Here is a 19,891-nt window from a genome sequence, read left to right as displayed (position 1 = left end):
TCTTCAGAGTCCTCTCGCTGCGGGGGCCGCGCTCTGCCCTCAGCTAACATGGCCGGTCGGAGAGGGGTCACGTGGCTACGGGGCTGTCTTCCCCCTCCCGCCCCCTTCTGCCAGCGTTCTCCGCGGGGTGGCCACGTGGAAGCGCGGGCGGTGAGTGCGGGCCGGGCGGAGAGCGCTGCGCCCATGCGGGTGGGGCGGGGAAAGGAGGGGGCGAGCGGTGGCAAGTAGCGGTCGTGTGAGGGGCGGCGGGGAGGGCTCGTTCGTTCGCCGCAGCCCTGCTGCAGCTCTGCCGGAGGGCGGCTCCGGAACCGCATCCCCCGCGGAGGCGCTGCCAGGCGGCCCCCACCTGTGGGCACGGTAGCTGCGGCGCGGCGGGAGGGAGAGGGCAGAGCAGGGCAGGCGCTTCCTGAGGGGCCGCGCGGCGCCTGTCCCGGCCGGGCCTCCGCCGCGGGGTGCTGTCCGGGCGCGGCGCGGTGCCCTCAGGAGCGGTGGGGGGTATTGTGGGCCCGTCATGACCCACCCCACCCCCAGGGCCGCACCGGAGCGACCTGAGGGGGAGAAACTTCACGCGCGCCGGGTGTAGGGGTGCTGAGGTAGCGGGCGGAAGGAAAGGGCGTGCGTGGGGTGTTGGATTGTTTGGATTTGTTTTTTTAACGAGAGCATTCTGTGTGTTTCTAACCCGAAGTGTGATGCTTTGTACGCAGCTTCATTGTATCTTAACTACCTCGTGATGTCCCAGGCTTCATCTGCCAAAGCTTTCCCTTTTCTTTTTTGATTCCCGGGGAAATGTATATAGGACAAGGGGTAGTGGCTTTAAACTGAAAGAGCGTAGGTTTAGATCAGACATTTGGATGAAATAATTCTCTGAGGGTGGTGAAGCCCTGGCTTCCTAGGGAAGCTGTGGCTGCCCCATCCCTGATAGTGTTCAAGGCCAGGTTGGACGGGGCTTTGAGCAACCTGGTCTAGTGAAAGGTGTTCCTGCCTGTGGTAGGGGCTTGGAATTAGATGAGCTTTAAGGTCCCTTCCAACCCAAACCAGTCTATGATATAAGAATAGCAACTGTCATGTTCCTTCTTAGAAAGAAAGTAGTCCCAGTAACTGCAAGCTTTAAATCTTAGCTCAAGTTAGCTTTAAAGCAAAGAGCTATTAAAGCATAGGAAAACAAAACATAAAATTGAAGATAACACAGCATAGGTTTTACCAAAGCTTGGCAAAGCCAAAGAGGGAGGACCTCATGGTGAGATGCTCATGGTGGTTCTGCTTAGATGCCTCCATACAGAGCATGTGATGAAGTGAAATGCAGCCTCTGTAGACATATTCAACATGCATTTTGGCTGCCAAACTGTGACATATTTATACTGAAACGTATCTGAAAAATGTAAGCTAAGTATGGTGGACTTCCCATGGGAAGAGACAGAAGTCCATTATTTGAACTAATGACATTTCAATAGAAAAAGAATAAAGCATTTTTATGTGTTTCAACTTTTTTTAATGTATGAAAACAGTTTGTGTTCACCCAGTTTCATTCCTAGGAAGAGATGAAATCTTTGTGTTGAAAAATTATGCTCTTCTATGATTCGGCCTTAATGTAGGACCTGGGGGGAGTCAATTTGGCTATGTTGTACAGGTTTGAGGAAGATTCTTCTAAAGTTATTGGAATGTTAATGATGGATAAAAGTGTTTGTATTTGCTTATGATGTTCCTCTTACCTTCATTATTAAAATGTTTTTATTAAGTGAAAATTGTTTCTGTGGGTTTGGCATTTAAAAAGTCTCTAATTGCAAGTATTCCACTTGAACTTTGAGATTTGCTAGAATCAATTCTCAACAGAGCAAGTTATCTCGGGTCTTGACAGGACCACTAAATTTATTAGGTTTTATCTCAGAAACCTAGGTATTGTCTTCATGCTTTGTTTTTTTATCTCCTAGCATATTTCCCTTGAGGGAATCCCAGTATGTATAATACATGTAATTATCTTCCGAATCTATGAATATGCTGGCAAGCTTACGTTCTTCAGGCATACAAAGGGATTGGAGTCAAGAAGATTAAAAGAAAGCCTTGTGATAAACTGTGTATGGGATGTGTAGCTTCACTGTCATTCTGATGATTTAGGAGGCTGAGGACTGATTATTTATGTGGTGATCAGTTAAAAGTAGTGGGAGCAGGCGATATTGTAGAGTGGTCAGAGTCTAATGAATGATTTATAGGTGAAGGTAACATCACTTTACTATACAACTGACAAAGTCAAGAAGGAAAACGTAAGAGTTTCTTGGCATTTGGATCCTTTCACAAAGATTCATCTGGTCCTGAAATATCTGAAACATTAAGAAGCTGTGAGCTGGGGGTGAGGAACACCTGTCTTGCTGGTGCATTACACACAGACAGACTAGTACAAGCTACTCAGTGCCCATGTTGCTATATGCAATGGTGGATCCTTCAGTGTCCCTTTTTAACTTGGGTGAGTTTGACCAGAAATGTGAGATGCTTTTGTGTTTATTGGAAGAGTTCAGCAAGAGAGCTTTCTAGAGGCAAGAATTTGTACAAGATAAATTGCCCCCTGCAGAGGCTTAATCCCTGCCAAATACTTCTTGAAATGCTCTGGGTGTCAGTTCTGTACCTTTTTTACTACAGCTGTGGAAAAGGGTTCTGTCATAGCATAGCACATTATCCATCCTTGTAAAGAAGTGATACTAAGCACAGGTTAAAAAGACTTCTTCCCACTTTCTGGGGTGTTGTGTTTATTTAGGCTCTTCACATTGCAAAACAAGCCAAAAATCATAAGGACCTACCACAAAACTCTGTCTTTGAGCCCAGGGTTGGAGCTTAAGTTACAGTCTGTAACTAGCAATCATGAGAAAGAGATGCAGTCAGAGAGATAGACAGATACATGCAATTTTCAAGAAGTACACAAATTTAGGGATTTATTGGTGTTGGCTGTGAAAATAACATTAACTCTATTTATTTTTGCTAATGAGCAGGACAGACATCAGTTCTAGGAGGCAGTTGCTAAGTGATCCTAGAAATCTGCCAACTATTGTAGTCTCTTTGATGGGCATGTTTAGACCAAAACATGGGAGAAAACATCTCTTAACCAAAGCCTCAGTTGCACCTTAAAGGTGCTATTTTTAAAGTTTTGTTTCTGTGAGAACAGAACAAGAGTAACAGTAACCAAAATTTCTTTTATTAAGTTGTAAACTTACAAAAAGTGGGAACTTTAAAAAGATTACCATGGTTTTGCTGGAAATGGTGATGGAAAATAATTCCCCTTCTTGCTCCCACTTTATAATCTGAAACCAGAAAAAGATGAACTGTTTACCCATGACATAGCTTATTCTTACTTGTTCTGGCATCACCTAGACACATGATGGTAAAATACATCATAAGTAGCACTATAAGAATGACTCAGTAATGCTGTGAAACTAAGCACTAGGGCCTTCATTTCTGGGCGGGAGTGCCAAGAATGGGAGTCAGACCATCTCATGCTGTAGTGAGGCATGGTGCCAAAGGGGATTCATCCTTCACTAGCCGAGTCCAGATCCAGCCACTGACAAGCTGATCAGAGCACTCAGTTCAGAGCAATTTCTCATCCTTGTGGTTCCTCTCCCACTAGTTTCTGAGTCCTAGACAAGCCCCTTTATTCTACTCTCGTGAGACCGCACTTGGAGTTTTGTGTGCAGTTCTGGTGTCCTCAGCATAAAAAGGACATGGATCTGTTGGAACAAGTCCAGAGGAGGGCCACGAGAATGATCAGGGGACTGGAGCACCTCCCATATGAAGATCAGCTGAGGAAGTTGGGGCTGTTGAGCCTGGAGAAGAGAAGGCTGTGTGGAGACCTCATAGCAGGCTTCCAGTATGTGAAGGGGGCCTATAGGGATGCTGAGGAGGGACTCTTCATTAGGGACTATAGTGATAGGACAAGGGGTAATGGGTTCAAACTTAAACAGGGGAAGTTTAGATTGGATATAAGGAGGAAATGCTTTCCTGTTAGGTTGGTGAGGCACTGGAATAGGTTGCCCAGGGAGGTTGTGAATGCTCCATCCCTGGCAGTGTTCAAGGCCAGGTTGGACGAGGCCTTGGGTGATATGGTTTAGAGTGAGTTGTCCCTGCCCATGGCAGGGGGGTTGGAACTTGATGATCTTAAGGTCCTTTCCAACCCTAACTATTCTGTGATTCTGTGTTCTAAAGATCATATGTAAATCCAGTGTGTGATTAAAATAAGAGTACACTACAAAGCTGTCTCACCCACAAAACGCAAACGTAGTTGAGGTGGCACTCTCAGTAGTTATGGCACTATGGAATAAAAAGGGAAATACTTTTTTAAGTAGGGTCTGTGTTGTCTGAGGTTTTTTTAGGTGAAAACTAAAGCCATTGCATTTAGAGAAGGTGGTATAAATCCTGAAATGGTGCTTGCATATGGTTTTGGCTGTCTGCTCAATGCACTGACTGTATATAGTAAAAAAAAAATAAAATGAATGGATTATTTGATTTAATAGTTTTTGTTTAAACTTTTCTGTTACTGTAGAATGTTTTCCTAGTATTATCAATCTCTCTGTACACTTCTTGCCATGTTATTAATGTATTTTCTTCTGTTTTTCTTTCTAATAATATTAGAATATATGTGAAATTCAAACGCAAGATGGGTCAGAGGAGGAGCTCTAGTGGGCGGCCATTCCCGTTGCTGCTGCTAATTATTGTTGTGGCCTTTGTTCATTTAACTGTCTGTCCTTTTACAAAAGTGGAGGAAAGCTTTAACCTACAAGCTATCCATGATGTGGTGTACCACCAGCTGGACTTGGATAAGGTAAATTGGAAAGAAGGTTTTCTTTCTTGGATGCTGTTAAAGATTGATTCCTTGCTATATGAGCAGGATGAGTGCAATGCAAATATGTTTAATTCCCATTTTCCTTTGTCCCTGATGTGTCTATCTTACTTAGATTTTCCTTTTTGCAGTATGACCATCATGAATTTCCTGGAGTTGTCCCAAGAACGTTTCTTGGACCAATTTTTATTGCTGCTCTTTCCAGCCCAGCTATATATATACTCTCTATGCTAAGAATGTCAAAGTTTTACTCCCAGCTGATAGGTATGAGATCTTTAAACCCTCAGAATAGAGATGTTTTTACTACTGGACTAACTGGTGATGTCTGTGATGCTGTTGTAACATTCAGTGTTCGGATCAATGCTTAAATAATATATTAGTTTCCTTATTGAGGGATTTTGCAAACCATAGGTAGTTGGAGCTAGCATGGTAATTACACCCCTCTTTGGGGTAGCTAACAGCACAAGGTGTGTGGTAACAAATGTCAGGCAGTGTAGAAAAAGCAAGTGTCTTCAGTGAAGACAGTCCCAGGTGTACTTCCATGTACACCTCAGAAAATATTGTTTAACTTGGGCATAGAAGCATTGACCTATGTGCAAAAGTGTCAGACAAGTTAATGATGGATTAAAATAGTTAAACTAATGGGGAAGCTTTGGGTTGTTGGTTTGGGTTGTTTTTTTTTTTCTTCAAAGTGGATTATATTGTGTTATCTTCAGTATTATTCTTCATAACATCTTCATGTTCTGTTATGCCATATGGTTGTTCAACAGTGATCCATCAATTACTACTCTTATTTCACATTTTTATTCTTCTAATAGTCCGAGGAAGCTTGGGACTCAGTGTGATTTACGCATTATGGAAGTTGCAGAAAGAAGTTAGAAAGCAGTTTGGAGCAACTACATCAACAGTCTTTTGTCTCATCACTGTTACTCAGTTTCATTTGATGTTTTACTGTACACGAACCCTCCCTAATGTGTTCGCACTTCCTTTTGGTAAGTATTCACCTAGGAATAATTCTGAAATATAAAAATCCTCAAATGTATCAGTGTGTTAAAGCACAGAAAATGTGTGGTCAGACCAAATGGGTTTATGCGCTTGATTAAATTGTATAAGAAGACTAGAATTAATGAAGCAGTTGTTATTTTTTGGTCTTTTTTTTGGTTGGTTTTTTTTTTTTATCTGTATGTGCTTTCAATGACTGAATCCAGTTTTATTGAATCTGAGTATGTGTTGAGTTTGTCAGTTGGTTTTGATTAACTACAGGTTTGAGTACACATACCCCACGCATAAAACAGAGCTGTTGAAAAGGCAGTATAAAAAAAAACTCCCAACCTTGTGAACTTAGTCTACACAGGAAACAGCTTTCTCATGAGACTGTGGAACAAACTCCACCGCAACAGCTCACCTTCCTCTTCTGAAGTTATCTACAAATATAGCAGGTTTTGAAAAAAAATCAAAGTCAAAATCTTACCCTGCACATCTACACATACAGTTTTTCCCCATAGTGGACGAGAGGGAAGATTAACCCTGTAACAGATATTAGTTGAGTCACTTAATGCTTCAACGCAAGTTGCTCAACTAGTAAAATCATGAGGTTGGTGTAAGAACCTGTATAGATCAGAACTGAAAAACAGAATGTGGTTGAATTGTCAGATAAACACTGTGTAGTAATAAACTTCTCAAATAGTTTATGCTGGTACTAATTAAAATAAAGTTGTTTCGTGGTTTTGTACTGTTCATATTTAGCATGTTTTCCTTAGAATCATGACCACTTTACTAGATAGTGTTATAATGTGATTTTTAACTGTGAAAAAAGTCTGTAGAGATGTGTCTTCAGCTAACCATGCAAACGGATTTATAGTTCTTTCTCCGCAGGAGGTAGTCTATAGTCTTGTTTTTGTATTTGAGATGGGTTGCTGTTATCATGAATACAGGATATACTCAGCCAAGAGAATAAACTCTCAGCTAAACTGAGCAGTAAGAATTATGAATCATAGTTTGGAAGGCTTTTAGTACTCCTCTAAAGTTTGCTTTTACTTTTTCTTTTTTTCCCTCCCTGCCCATCCCCCCAAAAAGCTATTAAACGTACTGTCTAGGAAGAGTTCCTACGTGTTCCTTCTGTGGTTATACTTTAAGCCTTAGCAGCAGAAAGGTGTGTGTTGTTTCAAATTACATTTCTCTAACAGATGAAGAATTTCTGGACTAGAAACAGTAGGAAGACCAAGAGGGGGTTGGTGGGGAGTTAGAGGAATAAGATGCTAGCGTTGAGAAAAGTGTTGCTGTTGAGAGAAAGAACAGTTCGCCATGTTGGACAGTGTGTTTTATTTCTTTTTGCAGTGCTCCTGGCATTGACGTTTTGGATACAGCAAAAGCAAAGGCCATTCATTTGGTTCTCGGCTTTGGCAATTATAGTCTTCAGATCAGAGCTCTGCATATTCTTAGGCCTCATGCTCCTGGTGACGTTATTAACTAAACGAATCTCCATTTTCAAAGTTCTTTCCCATGCTGTTCCTGCTGGAATTTTTTGTCTGGGTAAGTGTTTGCTTGGAAAAAACAAATGCCATGTGTTAAATTCAGCAGAAGTCTGGAGATTTGACTGACTTCTCTGGTGACGTGGCCCTTGGGGCTTTTTTTTTTTTTTTTTCCTTTTTTTTTTTTTTTTTTTTTGCCCCTCTATATGCCAGTGCTATGACATGGTTATTTATTTCTTTGGAAATTTCCATGTGAGGAAATAGGTGTGCACAGAGCAGCAGAAAGATACTGTGACCCCTGCCTTTAGATGCTTACAATTCAATGTCCTGATCTTAGAAAGGCTAAGATATGCAAATGGACTTTTGTAAAATTAGTACATGGCTGTAGCTACACATGCATTATCAGTTGTAGTATCTATTGCCATGACAATAAGCTGAATCCCAGGATACAACAGTGTGGCAGACAGGGATATCAAGGGAGGGTTGTGGATAGTCACAGTTCGTTCATCTCTGTTTCTTTATTACATTAATTTTAATAGTTTAAGTGATTATCCATTCTGGAGAGTTTGAAAAATCCCCATGTCTCTGCTCATCCATGGAAGGCTTATGCATATACTCATAGAATAGTTTGGGTTGGAAGGGCTTCTCTGCCAGCCTACCTAATTAAAAATGCTGTTTTCAGATGCCTGATAGTGACCTCTGGTAGTATGCTGTCGCTTCCACAGCATGGGCAGTAGAGACAGTAGAAAATCATGACATGTGCATTTGGAGGCATCTCACAGCATGTTTGGAGGTCCAATGGGAATTAGTCACTGGTACTCTCATTCCCTCTCTGGGCTAACTTCATAAATACCAGAGCAGTTTTCACAGAGCTGGGTGAAGGAAATGGGGTTGATGGATTTGCTGCTCTTCCTGTCTTTTTGCCTTTCATCCCTTATTGTCTTTCTTCCCTCCCATCTAATAAATAGTAGCAAACTTCTAGAGATTAATTTTTCTGAATTTACCAGCTTGACAATGAACATATATTTAGTACCATTTGAAGTTAACCTGGGTTTCTTGCCATTCACTGCATTTAATGCTCTGATATTCTTTCAAAATGACCTTCAATGAAACCACTGCTTTTCACTCCTGGGGTTGGAGTGGGGCAACTCTTAATCAGTTTCCTGTCTAACATGCTTCTGCTAAGACTTCTATTAAGAAGTGCCTCCCTCCCCTGCATTTCCAGTGCAAAATAGATTCAACCTTTTCTGTGGCTTTGGGTGAGGCTTACAATGCATGTTTCAGTTTACGTTGATCTCGTCAGTAAATGTGCAATTTGGGTGTGTTAGTTTGCTTTTCCCTAGTTTTTAATTCATGCAGATTTATATTTCTTTAATTCTTTTAGGGCTAACAGTTGCTGTGGATTCTCTATTTTGGAGGCAACTTGTGTGGCCTGAGGGGAAAGTGCTCTGGTATAACACAGTTTTAAACAAAAGTTCCAACTGGGGAGTATCCTTTGAAACATCCAGGAAAAAAGATACATTGAACAATACTAGCCAAAGCAGAGACTTGATGTGACCTATTCCTGAGACTCAGTTATGGTGTTAAATTCTGTTTTTCATTTAGTATGTCAGTATTTGAAGCTTATGAGACAATGTCTGTTTCTTAGATCTATAAATTTTAACTCTCATCTGCTGACTGTTCCTTCTTGCTTTGTTGTGTTCCACCAATGTAAAGCCATTTTTCTTCCCTTGGTTTTTCATGTTGCCCCTCATTAGAGCTTTTTGATGTGCCTCTTTTGGGTGATGTGAATATAGTAGACAACTGCTGTTATTTCTCAAAGGATAAGGCAAGAAACCAAATGCCTGGAAGAATGTGATATACAAAAAGCATACTGCGTATTTGCAAAATGTGTGTGTACTACTGTAAAGAACAGTTACTTTACATATTAGCAGTGAAAGCATCCTTAACTCTCACCTTGAAGACCTCCCCCTTCTTGTGGTATTTCTATTCAGCCCTGCCTCGTGCTTTGGGATGCAGCATTATATTTGTACCTTTAGGTGTAGCAGAAAAGAGAACTCGGATATTACTCTTGCCAGCACTGGGCTTTATTTTCTTGTATTCATTTCTCCCGCACAAAGAGCTGCGTTTTATCATATATACTTTCCCTGTCTTCAACATAGTGGCTGCTAAAATGTGCTCACGAATGTAAGTTCAAAATTCTATGGGGTTTTTTTGTTTATTTTTTTTTTTTTGTTGTTGGGCTTTTCCTCCCTCTAAAAATGCAAAAGAAAAGCAAAACTTATTACTGGTTTTACACACTTCTTTCCATCTTGGAATCTGAATTATCTTGAGAGCTTCATATGCTTTAGAAAGGAGGTCTGTATCATTGTATCCATTTGATTAATGAGGGAAATGGAGACAAATAATTTGATAGGATGATTTGGCAAGTTTGGGATGGAGTCAAGAATAGAGCCCTGATTTTACTGTTATGCTGTTACAGTTCAGTTTATTTTGTCCACTAGAGAAAGATATGTTCAAGTGTACTACTGTGGTGTTAACATAACTTACCTTAGGAGGTATGTAATAAATAGGTGGGGCTCATGAACCATGAGTTTGTGTTAAATAGTTAAGCTTGGATACATTGAGTAAACAAATTGAAGGTGAACTCTGAACTTCTTTGAAAGAGACTACATTCACAGCTAAAGGTTTTAAACACACATACTTAGCTTCATTTATGAGCTTGTATTAGCATTATTAATTAGATTATTCTAATTTAAATGTCACTAGAAGCTAGTCTTTTAGGGATGGATCATAAATGCACTCCATACACATGATTGTAATAACATTTGCATTAATTTTCATTACCTAGCAGTGGAGTTTTCATATGAGTTCCGTCACAGTAGCCAGTGACCAGTATGAAAGAAAAGTAACAGTTTATTCTTACTCATTCTTTCCTTCTTCGACAGTCTGAATAACTACCGGAAGTCCTGGCTGTACAAACTTGGATCTTTCTTTGTTGTTATGCATCTCCTAGTTAATGCTGCTTATTCAGGAACATCTTTGTATGTTTCACATTTCAATTACCCTGGAGGTGTGGCAATTCAGAAGTTGCATGAGTTGGTGCCTTCAACAGCAGGTATGTAAAGGTGGCTTGAGGTACATCCACCTCATTTTAATTGCAGGGTTTTTTTGCTAGTGTATCTTTCTTTTCTTTTGATTGGGTATTACTTCCTCACACTATTTACATGCATCTTTTCTGTTACTGTTTTGTTAATTTATTGACCAAAGTGTTCTTAAAACAATTGAAACTATTTTGTTTTCTTTATTTATGTAGACGTCTCAGTCCATATTGATGTGGCTGCAGCACAAACAGGAGTTTCTCGGTTTCTAGAAATCAATTCAGATTGGAGGTATGTTATGAACAAGGTATTTTGATCTGAAGACAGGAGTCTGCTTTTTTCTTTTTGTATATGCACAGGGGCAAGCATCACAGATACAGGGTATTAAGCCAGGTCAAGAATAATATGAATCCTCAGAGAGTTTTGATGTATGTAGTGCTGCCACTTCAGAAATAGAACACAGCAGCATTGTTTAATTGAGTAAGTTGGTTCTGGTTTGCCTGAGTAGTATAGAATCTTTTAAAGAAGTCAGAAACAGTGCAACAAATTGTGAGCTTCCTAAAACACCAATGTCTTTAGTGTAGCTACATTTGATATCTCACTACATCTTGCAAGAGAGCTGTAGGTGAACACTTTCCTGCTCTTGGCAGAGCAGTATATAATTGTGGGGGCTTGTTTGCTTTTGAATGATGTGTAGCAATGTGAGGCTTATGTGTGTATTAATAAGTTTAATTTTATGTGGAACGTCCTTCACATAGATGGCATTGAAGCTGCTGTGGTTGGGCTGTCGGTCACGTCCTTTAGCTCTGAGAGAAGGCAGTTGAGTGATTTGTTACCATGACCAGTAGCGAGCTACAAACACAAATATTGAATAGTAGGAGAGATGTTTGTGGGATGGCTTTGGTTGCTTTGCAACCAAAAAAGGCACCTTTCTGTTTCTTAGGCCTTCCTCTTCAGCTGAAGTGCAGGTTTCCTATTCAAAATACCATATTAATGGAAATTATTCAGCAGAAAGTGACACAAAGCCTCACTTCATACTTGCACAAAACAAAAGCAATACAAGCAGATTTTGTTTTAAAACGTAATCTGAGCACGGAGTTTTGTTTTTTAACTCCATCTACAGCCTTCAGGATCAGATGAACAAACATATTTCTTTTTTACATTTAGATATAAAAGTATTTTGGAAGTCAAGAGGGAGAAGGTGAAAGCATGATTTTGGGGGAAATACAAAAATCACTGCACTTGCTATGGCTTATTTTATTTTTGTGCTCTCTGACAACATTGTGATGGTATGGACAGTTTGAAGCTGAATTACCTTCACAGTTAGCAATTCAATGTTGATTTCAAATTGGTTTTTGCATGTTCAATCTAGAGAAAGTCTTAAGCCATACGCACTCAGGAGGAGATACTAAACTAAAAGTGATAGAACCCAGTATAGTTATTATTAGTGATAGCTAAAATGTTCCAATCTTTGTTTTTTGAACACACTTAAGTACACATGCTACTCTAAATAGAACTCTACTCTAAATACAGTGTTTAATCTCAGTGGGCTTTTTTGAGCTGGTGGGTTTTGGATTGTTTTGGGCTTGCAAGGCTGTAGTGTGGTGGGATTGGGAACAAATTACATCCCTGTCACTGATGGATGATGTTTCATAGTGTTGCTACTACAGAGTAGTTTTTCTCTCTTTTATCTTTACTCTTCATAATAAAGCCACAAGGGAGGGCTGGTTCATCATAGAGCTTCACATTAAAAAAATCGGGCAAAATCCGTAGCTGAGCATCATACACAGGACTGTCACTTTGTCTGACAGCAGGGTAGTGCAAAGTTTAGTGGCACCAGCTGTCCATTTCCCTATTCAAGGAAGTGATGAAAACTAACTCGCTGTCTTCATAGACTCTGTACAACAGGTGAAAACAGATTTAAGGATGGAGTTGCTATGAAGGGTGATGATTCATCAGCATAACTATGATCCATAAATAAAAATGTCTTAGAGTTAACAGCTTTCAGTGGCATGCTCAGATTAGATCTATTTGCCTCAAGAAAAATGCAAGTGATCCATTATTTTTCTTCAAAGGGTGACTGAAAGAAGCTTGATGCAGATTCTGACACGGGACAGGTGTTACAATCTCGTCTTCAATTAGTGCTGTCTCTTTGAACCAGGAATAAATGTGCTGTGTAAGCTTCAAGTATTTAAAAATAATAAAATTCAGACATGCTTGCAGCCAGATGAAAGGCCCTTTATGTGCTGATGAAGAAAATGCAAAATTAGTAGCTGGTAGAGGTGTTACAAAGTATGCTGTTCCTTTTGCCAGTTGGATGCACGTAACATCCTAAGTGGTACTGTGATCTTTCTGGAAATACTAGATGAGATTGCCATGCAATTTTTTTTATCATTATTATTGTTTTGAGAGGAAGAAAACAGTTGTTCATGTGCAGAGTCTAATTCTACATTATATGATGTATTTATTGACACCCCTGGATTCTGTCAGCCTGGGGTCTCTTCTTTCTTGTTAACAAAATTTAGTTAATAATCCACACAAACCCTCTAGTTTGCTGTAGTCCTTGCTTTGAATATCTTAAATGTTAATGACTGCTATGTCAGGGAGTGTTGTGAAAATACAAATCAAGATGGTTTGCAGTTTTTCACAGAGAACTGTGGCACGTGAGGCCAGGCCTGCAAAGACAGACATGGTGAAGGTGCAGCCTGGATTTGCTCCTAGGTTCATTTAAGAGTATGAAGGCTTGGGATTGCATTTTCCTTCCAGTGTCTATGCCTGTAAGAAAAGCCACAGCCTTGAGTAAGTTGCTTGTGAAATCTGTGGGAGGAATAAGGTGCCTAAGAATAGGAGTAGAATGCTGGTAGAAGGCAGTTCACAGAGAAGGGCAACAGAAGAGGTTGAATGCTCTTCACTTGGGTTACAGAGCATTGACTCCTTTATAGTTAGATACCTGAGACTGTCTTGTCATAAACTAAAGGAAGTAACCTTCATCTTAACCTCTGTCTTCTGGACTGTTAACCCAGCATTAGTGTAGAGCATTCTTCTGGTATACAGAGCAAAGATTTGAATCCAGCTCTCCCACATTTGGAAGCACACTTAACAGTGGTCTACAGAGTGTTTTGAGGTGGATTTATCTTATTCTTCCCCTTTGAAGTTGTTGGACTGGGGACTCGATCAGGCTGCCATATCCAAATTAAGCGTCCTAACCCTTGGGCTGTAAATTGCACCTGACTATCTTCAGTGAATGAATAAATAACTATTGTGAAGTACAAGTGTCTTCATGAGACAGCAAGAGAGATCTGTCTCAATTTCTAGAAAATAAGAGAGGTTCATACAGCTCTGTGCAGCAATGAACCATCTGGGCTTAGGTCAGATGGAAAATGGCTGAATCTAGATCTTTCACATCCCTGCCAAATGCTGAAGTTACTTGTTTTCTCATCCTGTAAATTTCTGTTGCAGGTAGATTGAATGTAACTCCTTTTAATAACTGTAGGTGTTAAAACAGTTTTGGAACTCATTAATTATATATATTTTAGATAAATAATTTACATATATTTAGATACCTAAACAGTTTCATGAAGGTGACCCAAAGTGACCTACCCAAACATATAGATCATGGAACTGAACCCATAAATAACAAGTGCCAAGTTAATGCTGTAATTGTCAGGCTATTCTTTCTTTCGTACAGTGTTCAAGGAGGTCTTTTCTATGTGATTCTCTGAGGCTTCTACTTTAATGTATGACTACCAGGCACGGAAGGTTTCTGGTATCCTTTCTTCACAGAACTCGGATAGAGGACTAGTGAGAAATTTACTAGGAGTACTGATTCATATCACAGTAGCAGCAGAAAGGCTTGCATGGAATGACTGGCTCCCTAAGCTCTACTATTTCACCCTCAAATACAAGTTAATTGAATCAAAAGATATAGCTGAGAATGTTACATTTGCTTTTCTGTTTCATCTTGGATGATGCTACATGCCTTGTAATAATTGAGATGTTTAATATGTAAAGAGAGGAATGTAAATAAGCCATCTCTATTCTTTACAGGTATGACAAAAGAGAAGATGTGAAACCAGGAGACCAGCTGATGTTTTCTTACACACACATACTAATGGAAACAAACCCTCTTCAAATATCACATTACAAGACAACCCACAGGCCGCTGGCAAATATACCTGGCATCAGTAAAATTGGGTTGAACTTTACTGCACTACCTCCTTTTACTTTAAACTTGAAACCAAAATTAGTACTGTTGGAAAAACTTCCTCTATCATCTTGACTGTGAATTTTAAGTACATTTTTTGATGTAATTTTGCTGATGACCGAATAAGATGCAGCAAATTGTCATTCCAGCACTGCAGTTCAGCTTCTGTGGAAAGGCACAGAAAAATCTTTGTACCAGTTGGTATTTAGCTCCGTCCTGTTTCTTACATGAACATTACAGTGCGTTCCTAGTCAGTATATACTCAAATACTGAGTTGTATTGTTAGATACGTTTGAGAGATGCTACCTACAAGTTTAGTAGTATTAAGTAAAACCTGTCTACTTGGTTTGGGTAGCTGCCTGTTTCATAACGTAGCACAGGTATGTCCTAATTGTCCTAGATAAGATACATAATGGCACAGGTTTGTGCTACGGCAATAATTTGATATGTAATCTATGTGTGCAAAGATATATTGATGTATCTGCAGGATTGTAACCCCTCATTGTCAGATTGCCTGTGTGAAACTTATGATGCTGTCAACGTAGGAAAGCCATATTCGTTGTAGCTTCATCAGAATACCTAACTGTGCCCTGTAGGCTACCAAACTAATTAAAGACTGACTTAAAACGCAGTTGGACCTTTTAACAAGCACTGTCTCATAACAGATTTGAGGATGGTCATCTTTATTCCAAGAGCTCATAAAGAAGCAGCAACTTGGTTTTCACAGGAAAAAGAACTAAAACTGAAGCTTCCCTCTTTTGCTGCAATATCTAGACTTGCAGTGCAAGAATTTACCTATGAAAATACTCACTTGAATACACATCTAAAAGATAGGTACTTTTTTTTTTTTTTTTTTTAATTTTTATTAAGTAGTCCCTTTGGAAAGGCATAATCTTATGTGCTGTGTGTTGCATTCTGTAAACTAGAATAAAATAGCATGCTCTGTAGTATCTTCTCTATTAGATGTTTTTGTTAAGAATGCTAAGGGATAAACTAAGGATAAAAAGTTGGAATTCTGGTTAGGGCTGGTTGTAATATGACGGGAGCTCCATTGGTGTAAAAATCAGTATTGCTGAAATAAACATGGGCAGCAAACTATTCTTTGCTGGCTTAAAACTTGAATAAAAAAATCATTGAATAAAGCAGGTTCATTCAGGAATACCTTTACCCGTTTGTACATTTCATTTCGTAGGACCATGTGTTCCTTTTATCCTCTAGATGATGTAGCAGAGGATGGGATCACTCCCTTGTGAGTGGCTGTAGCTGTTGTGCAGGCTTCTTCAAGTGGAGCAGATGTGGCAAACGCAACCTGCAGAACTTGTTCGTCCAGTCTCTGGCTGCTCTAGAAACTCAAATCACTCAAGTATTATCTATTTGACTTGCCTTTGGAAGGAAACTCAGCTTACTTCAGAACCACTATGAACATCAATTCACATGAGACAGAAGGAAGTACATGTGCAAATAGCTGAGAATTTGGAACGAAATAAGAGGAAACTTTTAAATAAGGATGTAGGCCCTTACGTTAAATCTAATCATTGTCTTTATGTGACTTTCCCACGCTGTAATCCGTAACTCAAGAACCTACACTAAAATTTAGCCTGCCCAAGCATAGACAGATACCTGCACTGCTGCAGTTAGGTGTATAGTTACTCCAGCTTTCCAAACCCCGAGTTGTCAGAAACCCTCTGCAAACACAGAGAGACCTTAGGGCTATTATGCTTGTAACACTCAGCTAGAGCTAATGCCTGGGGTGGCATGAAGTATGTGACCATTAGGCATTTGAGGAGTTTAATCTTCCTGCATGTCAAATACACATAGCTGATGGGTGCAGGTAAGACAGACACTGAAAACCTGGAATTTCTGAAGTGAGGTTAAAGTACTAAATTTCTGATGACTACTGAAGTTATTAAAATTATTTTGTTTTGACTAATTATAAACAAACATAAAATATCCAACATAAAATATCTTTAACACTGGGAAAAGCCAGAACTTGTCTGAGGGTCTTCTCTTTGCCCTCCCTTTCACTTCAGCCATCGAAACAGCCTCAATGCAATGTTCCAAGGTAACAGACACTGAAACAGATACACCCCTTCTTCTCTGTTCCTGCCCCTTGCACACATCCCCTTAGTGAGACAGGTTACACATACAGGCAAACAAGATTGTGATTATGCTGCCTGTCCTAACTTGGTTACAACTGTTCTAGGACCATTCCCATCTACCCAAGTACTCCTCATTCTCTCCATAACACTAAGGAGCTTGCAGGTGATACAAGATTGAAGCACTTGTTCACTGTATCTTGATTTCAATGCAGGAGTGTGCAGTCCCTTGCACCCCAGAACCTTTTTCCCATAAATAACAATTATACACAAGTCTAGTGCTGCTCTTGCTATCTTCATTTTGCTACCTGTGCTCATGCTTAGAGTCCCTTCTCCACTCAGGGCTTTCCTTGTAACTTAGCATTGAGTCTGCCTTCTGTAAATGACTTCACTTCGTGAGGAAAGACCACCACCACAGGCTGAGTTAGTCACTGATACAAGCAGGACTGTTCAGCCACAGCCTTCTCGGCTACTTAAGTGTCTCAATGAAATGTATCTTTCTGCTTAACACCCCACACAGGGGATTAAGAGGGTGGTGGCAGAAATTCTGAAGTTAAATGACAACACCTCTGTGAAGGTTTTCTTCAGTTTTTATTTAAATAGGTGTGATTCTTAAACATAATCCATTTTGTATGCAACTGCTTACTTTAGATCAGCTCTTTAGATAAACATGAGCAACTGCAACCACTTTTGGTTGGTTGTTTCAGACCTTTGTGACAGCAAGGCCAGTGTTCCTTCTGAAATTCTACATCTTACTGTCAGGGGAAGTCTTTCACCAATTCTGCTTTATTTCAGCTGCAACTGCGCCTGGTTCTGTACCAAGGCTTGATCTGTGTCCAGATATGTCAAGTGTAAGGTAAAAATGCTGTCTGAAATAGAACCTATCTTTTTTTTTAAAACTCTTTCTTGTCACCAATACTAAAGCAAAGGATGAATATATTTGTGGAAGCCTAAAATGCTTAGTTTATAAAATCTAAATAACCTCTAATTATTAATCTGTAATAATTTGTTATTTGCTAATTATATGTTTTTTTTCCCTGTGTTTGGAGATAACTAAATGCAAGTTTGTTACAGTCATCTCTGTATCGTGGCAGAAGAAATATGCTACTTTATGGCACAGATCTCTCACCAACTATAAGCAACTACTTTGAGCTTGTCATCTAGATAGACATTTAATCAATCACATCCTTGTGCTGGAATATAAGCTGCTCTACATGTTGGGTTTTTTTTTCAGGTTTTGTAAATTCAGAAGCAACACCTGGGGAGCAAGGAGAAGCCAGGAGCATTCCTAGTTAATGTAGTCCAGCAGGTTTCCTTCACTTCGTGAGTAGGGAAGGAGGCCAAATGGAAAGGGGCAATGCCAGAGGAGCATTATCACAGGTTACCAGAGCCTAACACAACTCCCAGAGGATACCTTCCGTAATATTCTCTTCACAAGACTTGAGCTTGTTGAAGAGGCTGTTGTAGATCTCTACTTCTTCCCCTTCCTATCTTTAGTACTACAAAGTATCTCTATTTACAGTGTGTAATTAGTTACACCTGAGTACTCTTAGAAACAAAATCTGCAAGATCCTTATGGGGACACCAAGTACTATCTTCTGTGTCATCTACCCTAAGAGGAAGAACGTCTACTTACTAAATTTATTCCCAAGGTTGTAATGTGCTGAAATGAACGGTTTAAATGGAATAAGTATCACTGTTGCAGGACCACATCATTATGCATTAGGGAGCTGTCTGCTGCTGCAGGGGCTGGTGCAGCACAAACAGCATGATGAAAACCCCCACTGTTAATAGTTTGTGCTTTATTGCAGTCAGAGAGAGTAATGTGAGAACACAGGGGTTTCCTTGGCATTACAGATATAAGGAGGGTTGGAAGAACCAAGACTTAGCAATCCCTAAGATTTATATTAAAAATAATAAAGTAAACCCAACACAAACCTCGGCCACTCAATGACTTACCTCAATACTTTATTGAAAGCTTTCAGTCCTCTTTTGGAAGTCACTGTTTCCTCAGAGGCATCAGTGCCTGACCTGGAGGTGGAGATGCTCCTGTAACTCCTATAGAAGGATCAAGGCTTACAACTGAAACCATCAACTTCATGCTTTCAGTCTCTCCTATTTTTATTTCAGAACTGTGTGTTTCTACTTTAAACCCTTTTGGCTTCATCTTTAAAATATTCTAACACAAGCCTATTACTAGTTCTTACCCAAGCTGACACTGAAACAGCGTGGCCTTAAGAACTGAGCCTTTCAAAACCAAAATCAAACTACAGGCACAAATAAAAGCAGACAAACTGATAAAATTTTACTTCTAAGAATCATGACTAGCTCTTGTGCTCTCAGGAGAAGTTTTGATGAAAAGCATGACCATGCAATTGTGTACCCATATGAATAAGATGCAGACTGGGGGCTACAAACTGCCATCTCTTCAGCTTTCCACAGGAGCTACAGCAAAGGCAGCCTTCAGAAGAGCCAAGAGGCTTGTTTCCGAAGAACTGGGATTCTCAGGTAAGCTGGCTGGCTGCCAGCATTCCTGCTGGGATGCTGTGGCTCTGCAATGCTTTAAGCCAAAGGCCATGTTTACATTCCAGCCTTCAGGAAAAATTGTATCACTTGTTTAAAAAACCCCAATTCTTCATCATCTCCCCCCTACCGGTTTGGGGGAATCAAACATCTCCTATAGGGAGGTCAAGGTTATATATTCACAGTTAAAACGTAGGGAAAAAACTGAGGTAATAATTAACCAGTAACCACTTAAACAGTTTCCCAATAAACTGCTTCAAACTCACCTACTTCCAACTATACATGAACTAGAACAAATTGTTTTATTACTGCAGAAAAAAACCCCACACATGCTGCTCTCATTTAACCCCAGAAGAACACAGAAATGCTGACTGTTGATAGAACTGAAAGTTACCTTTTAAAATACTGGAGACAAAATGCAGTATTAGTTTTTCCCAAGTACACTGAATAATAATTTACTTAAATAGTACAGGTGTAAACATGGAATAACAACTGAAATACCTGAAGCCATAACATGTTTATAGAAATGGCATGTGGAAACCAAAGCCATGTGGGACAGAATTCAACACATCTCCCTGAGGTTGAACAGCTTGAGAGAAAAGGAAAGCACCAGAATCCAGGCTTAAATCCAAGAAGGAAAACCAGTCTTGTCACATAGCAAGTACTGTGGTGCATTT

At 39.9% G+C, this 19,891-nt stretch overlaps 1 protein-coding gene across 3 annotated transcripts; it reads left to right on the top strand.

Moving 5' to 3' along the window:
* Positions 1-6: 6 nt before the first annotated feature.
* Positions 7-15,557, top strand: ALG12 (ALG12 alpha-1,6-mannosyltransferase). 3 transcript variants are annotated; one of them, XM_061372913.1, is made up of 10 exons: positions 7-150; positions 4,612-4,801; positions 4,951-5,083; positions 5,638-5,811; positions 7,157-7,351; positions 8,675-8,778; positions 9,254-9,477; positions 10,239-10,408; positions 10,607-10,682; positions 14,439-15,557. In XM_061372913.1, exons 2-10 carry the CDS (start codon positions 4,637-4,639, stop codon positions 14,668-14,670), a joined length of 1,473 nt encoding a protein of 490 aa, XP_061228897.1. In that variant the 5' UTR covers positions 7-150; positions 4,612-4,636; the 3' UTR covers positions 14,671-15,557. The 3 variants fall into 3 exon arrangements, with proteins under 3 accessions (XP_061228897.1, XP_061228896.1, XP_061228895.1); XM_061372912.1 differs by lacking the exon at positions 7-150 and adding an exon at positions 200-357; XM_061372911.1 differs by lacking the exons at positions 7-150; positions 9,254-9,477 and adding an exon at positions 224-357 and having other exon boundaries at positions 8,675-8,741.
* Positions 15,558-19,891: the final 4,334 nt, after the last annotated feature.

This window comes from Neopsephotus bourkii, unplaced genomic scaffold, assembly GCF_033783945.1.
Source record: "Neopsephotus bourkii isolate Nb327-2 ecotype Australia unplaced genomic scaffold, CSIRO-AGI_Nbou_v1 NB_1624, whole genome shotgun sequence".
Classification (NCBI taxonomy): Eukaryota; Metazoa; Chordata; class Aves; order Psittaciformes; family Psittacidae; genus Neopsephotus; species Neopsephotus bourkii.
The sequence above is the reverse complement of the archived record's forward strand: the minus strand, read 5'-3'. Positions and strand labels throughout refer to the sequence as shown.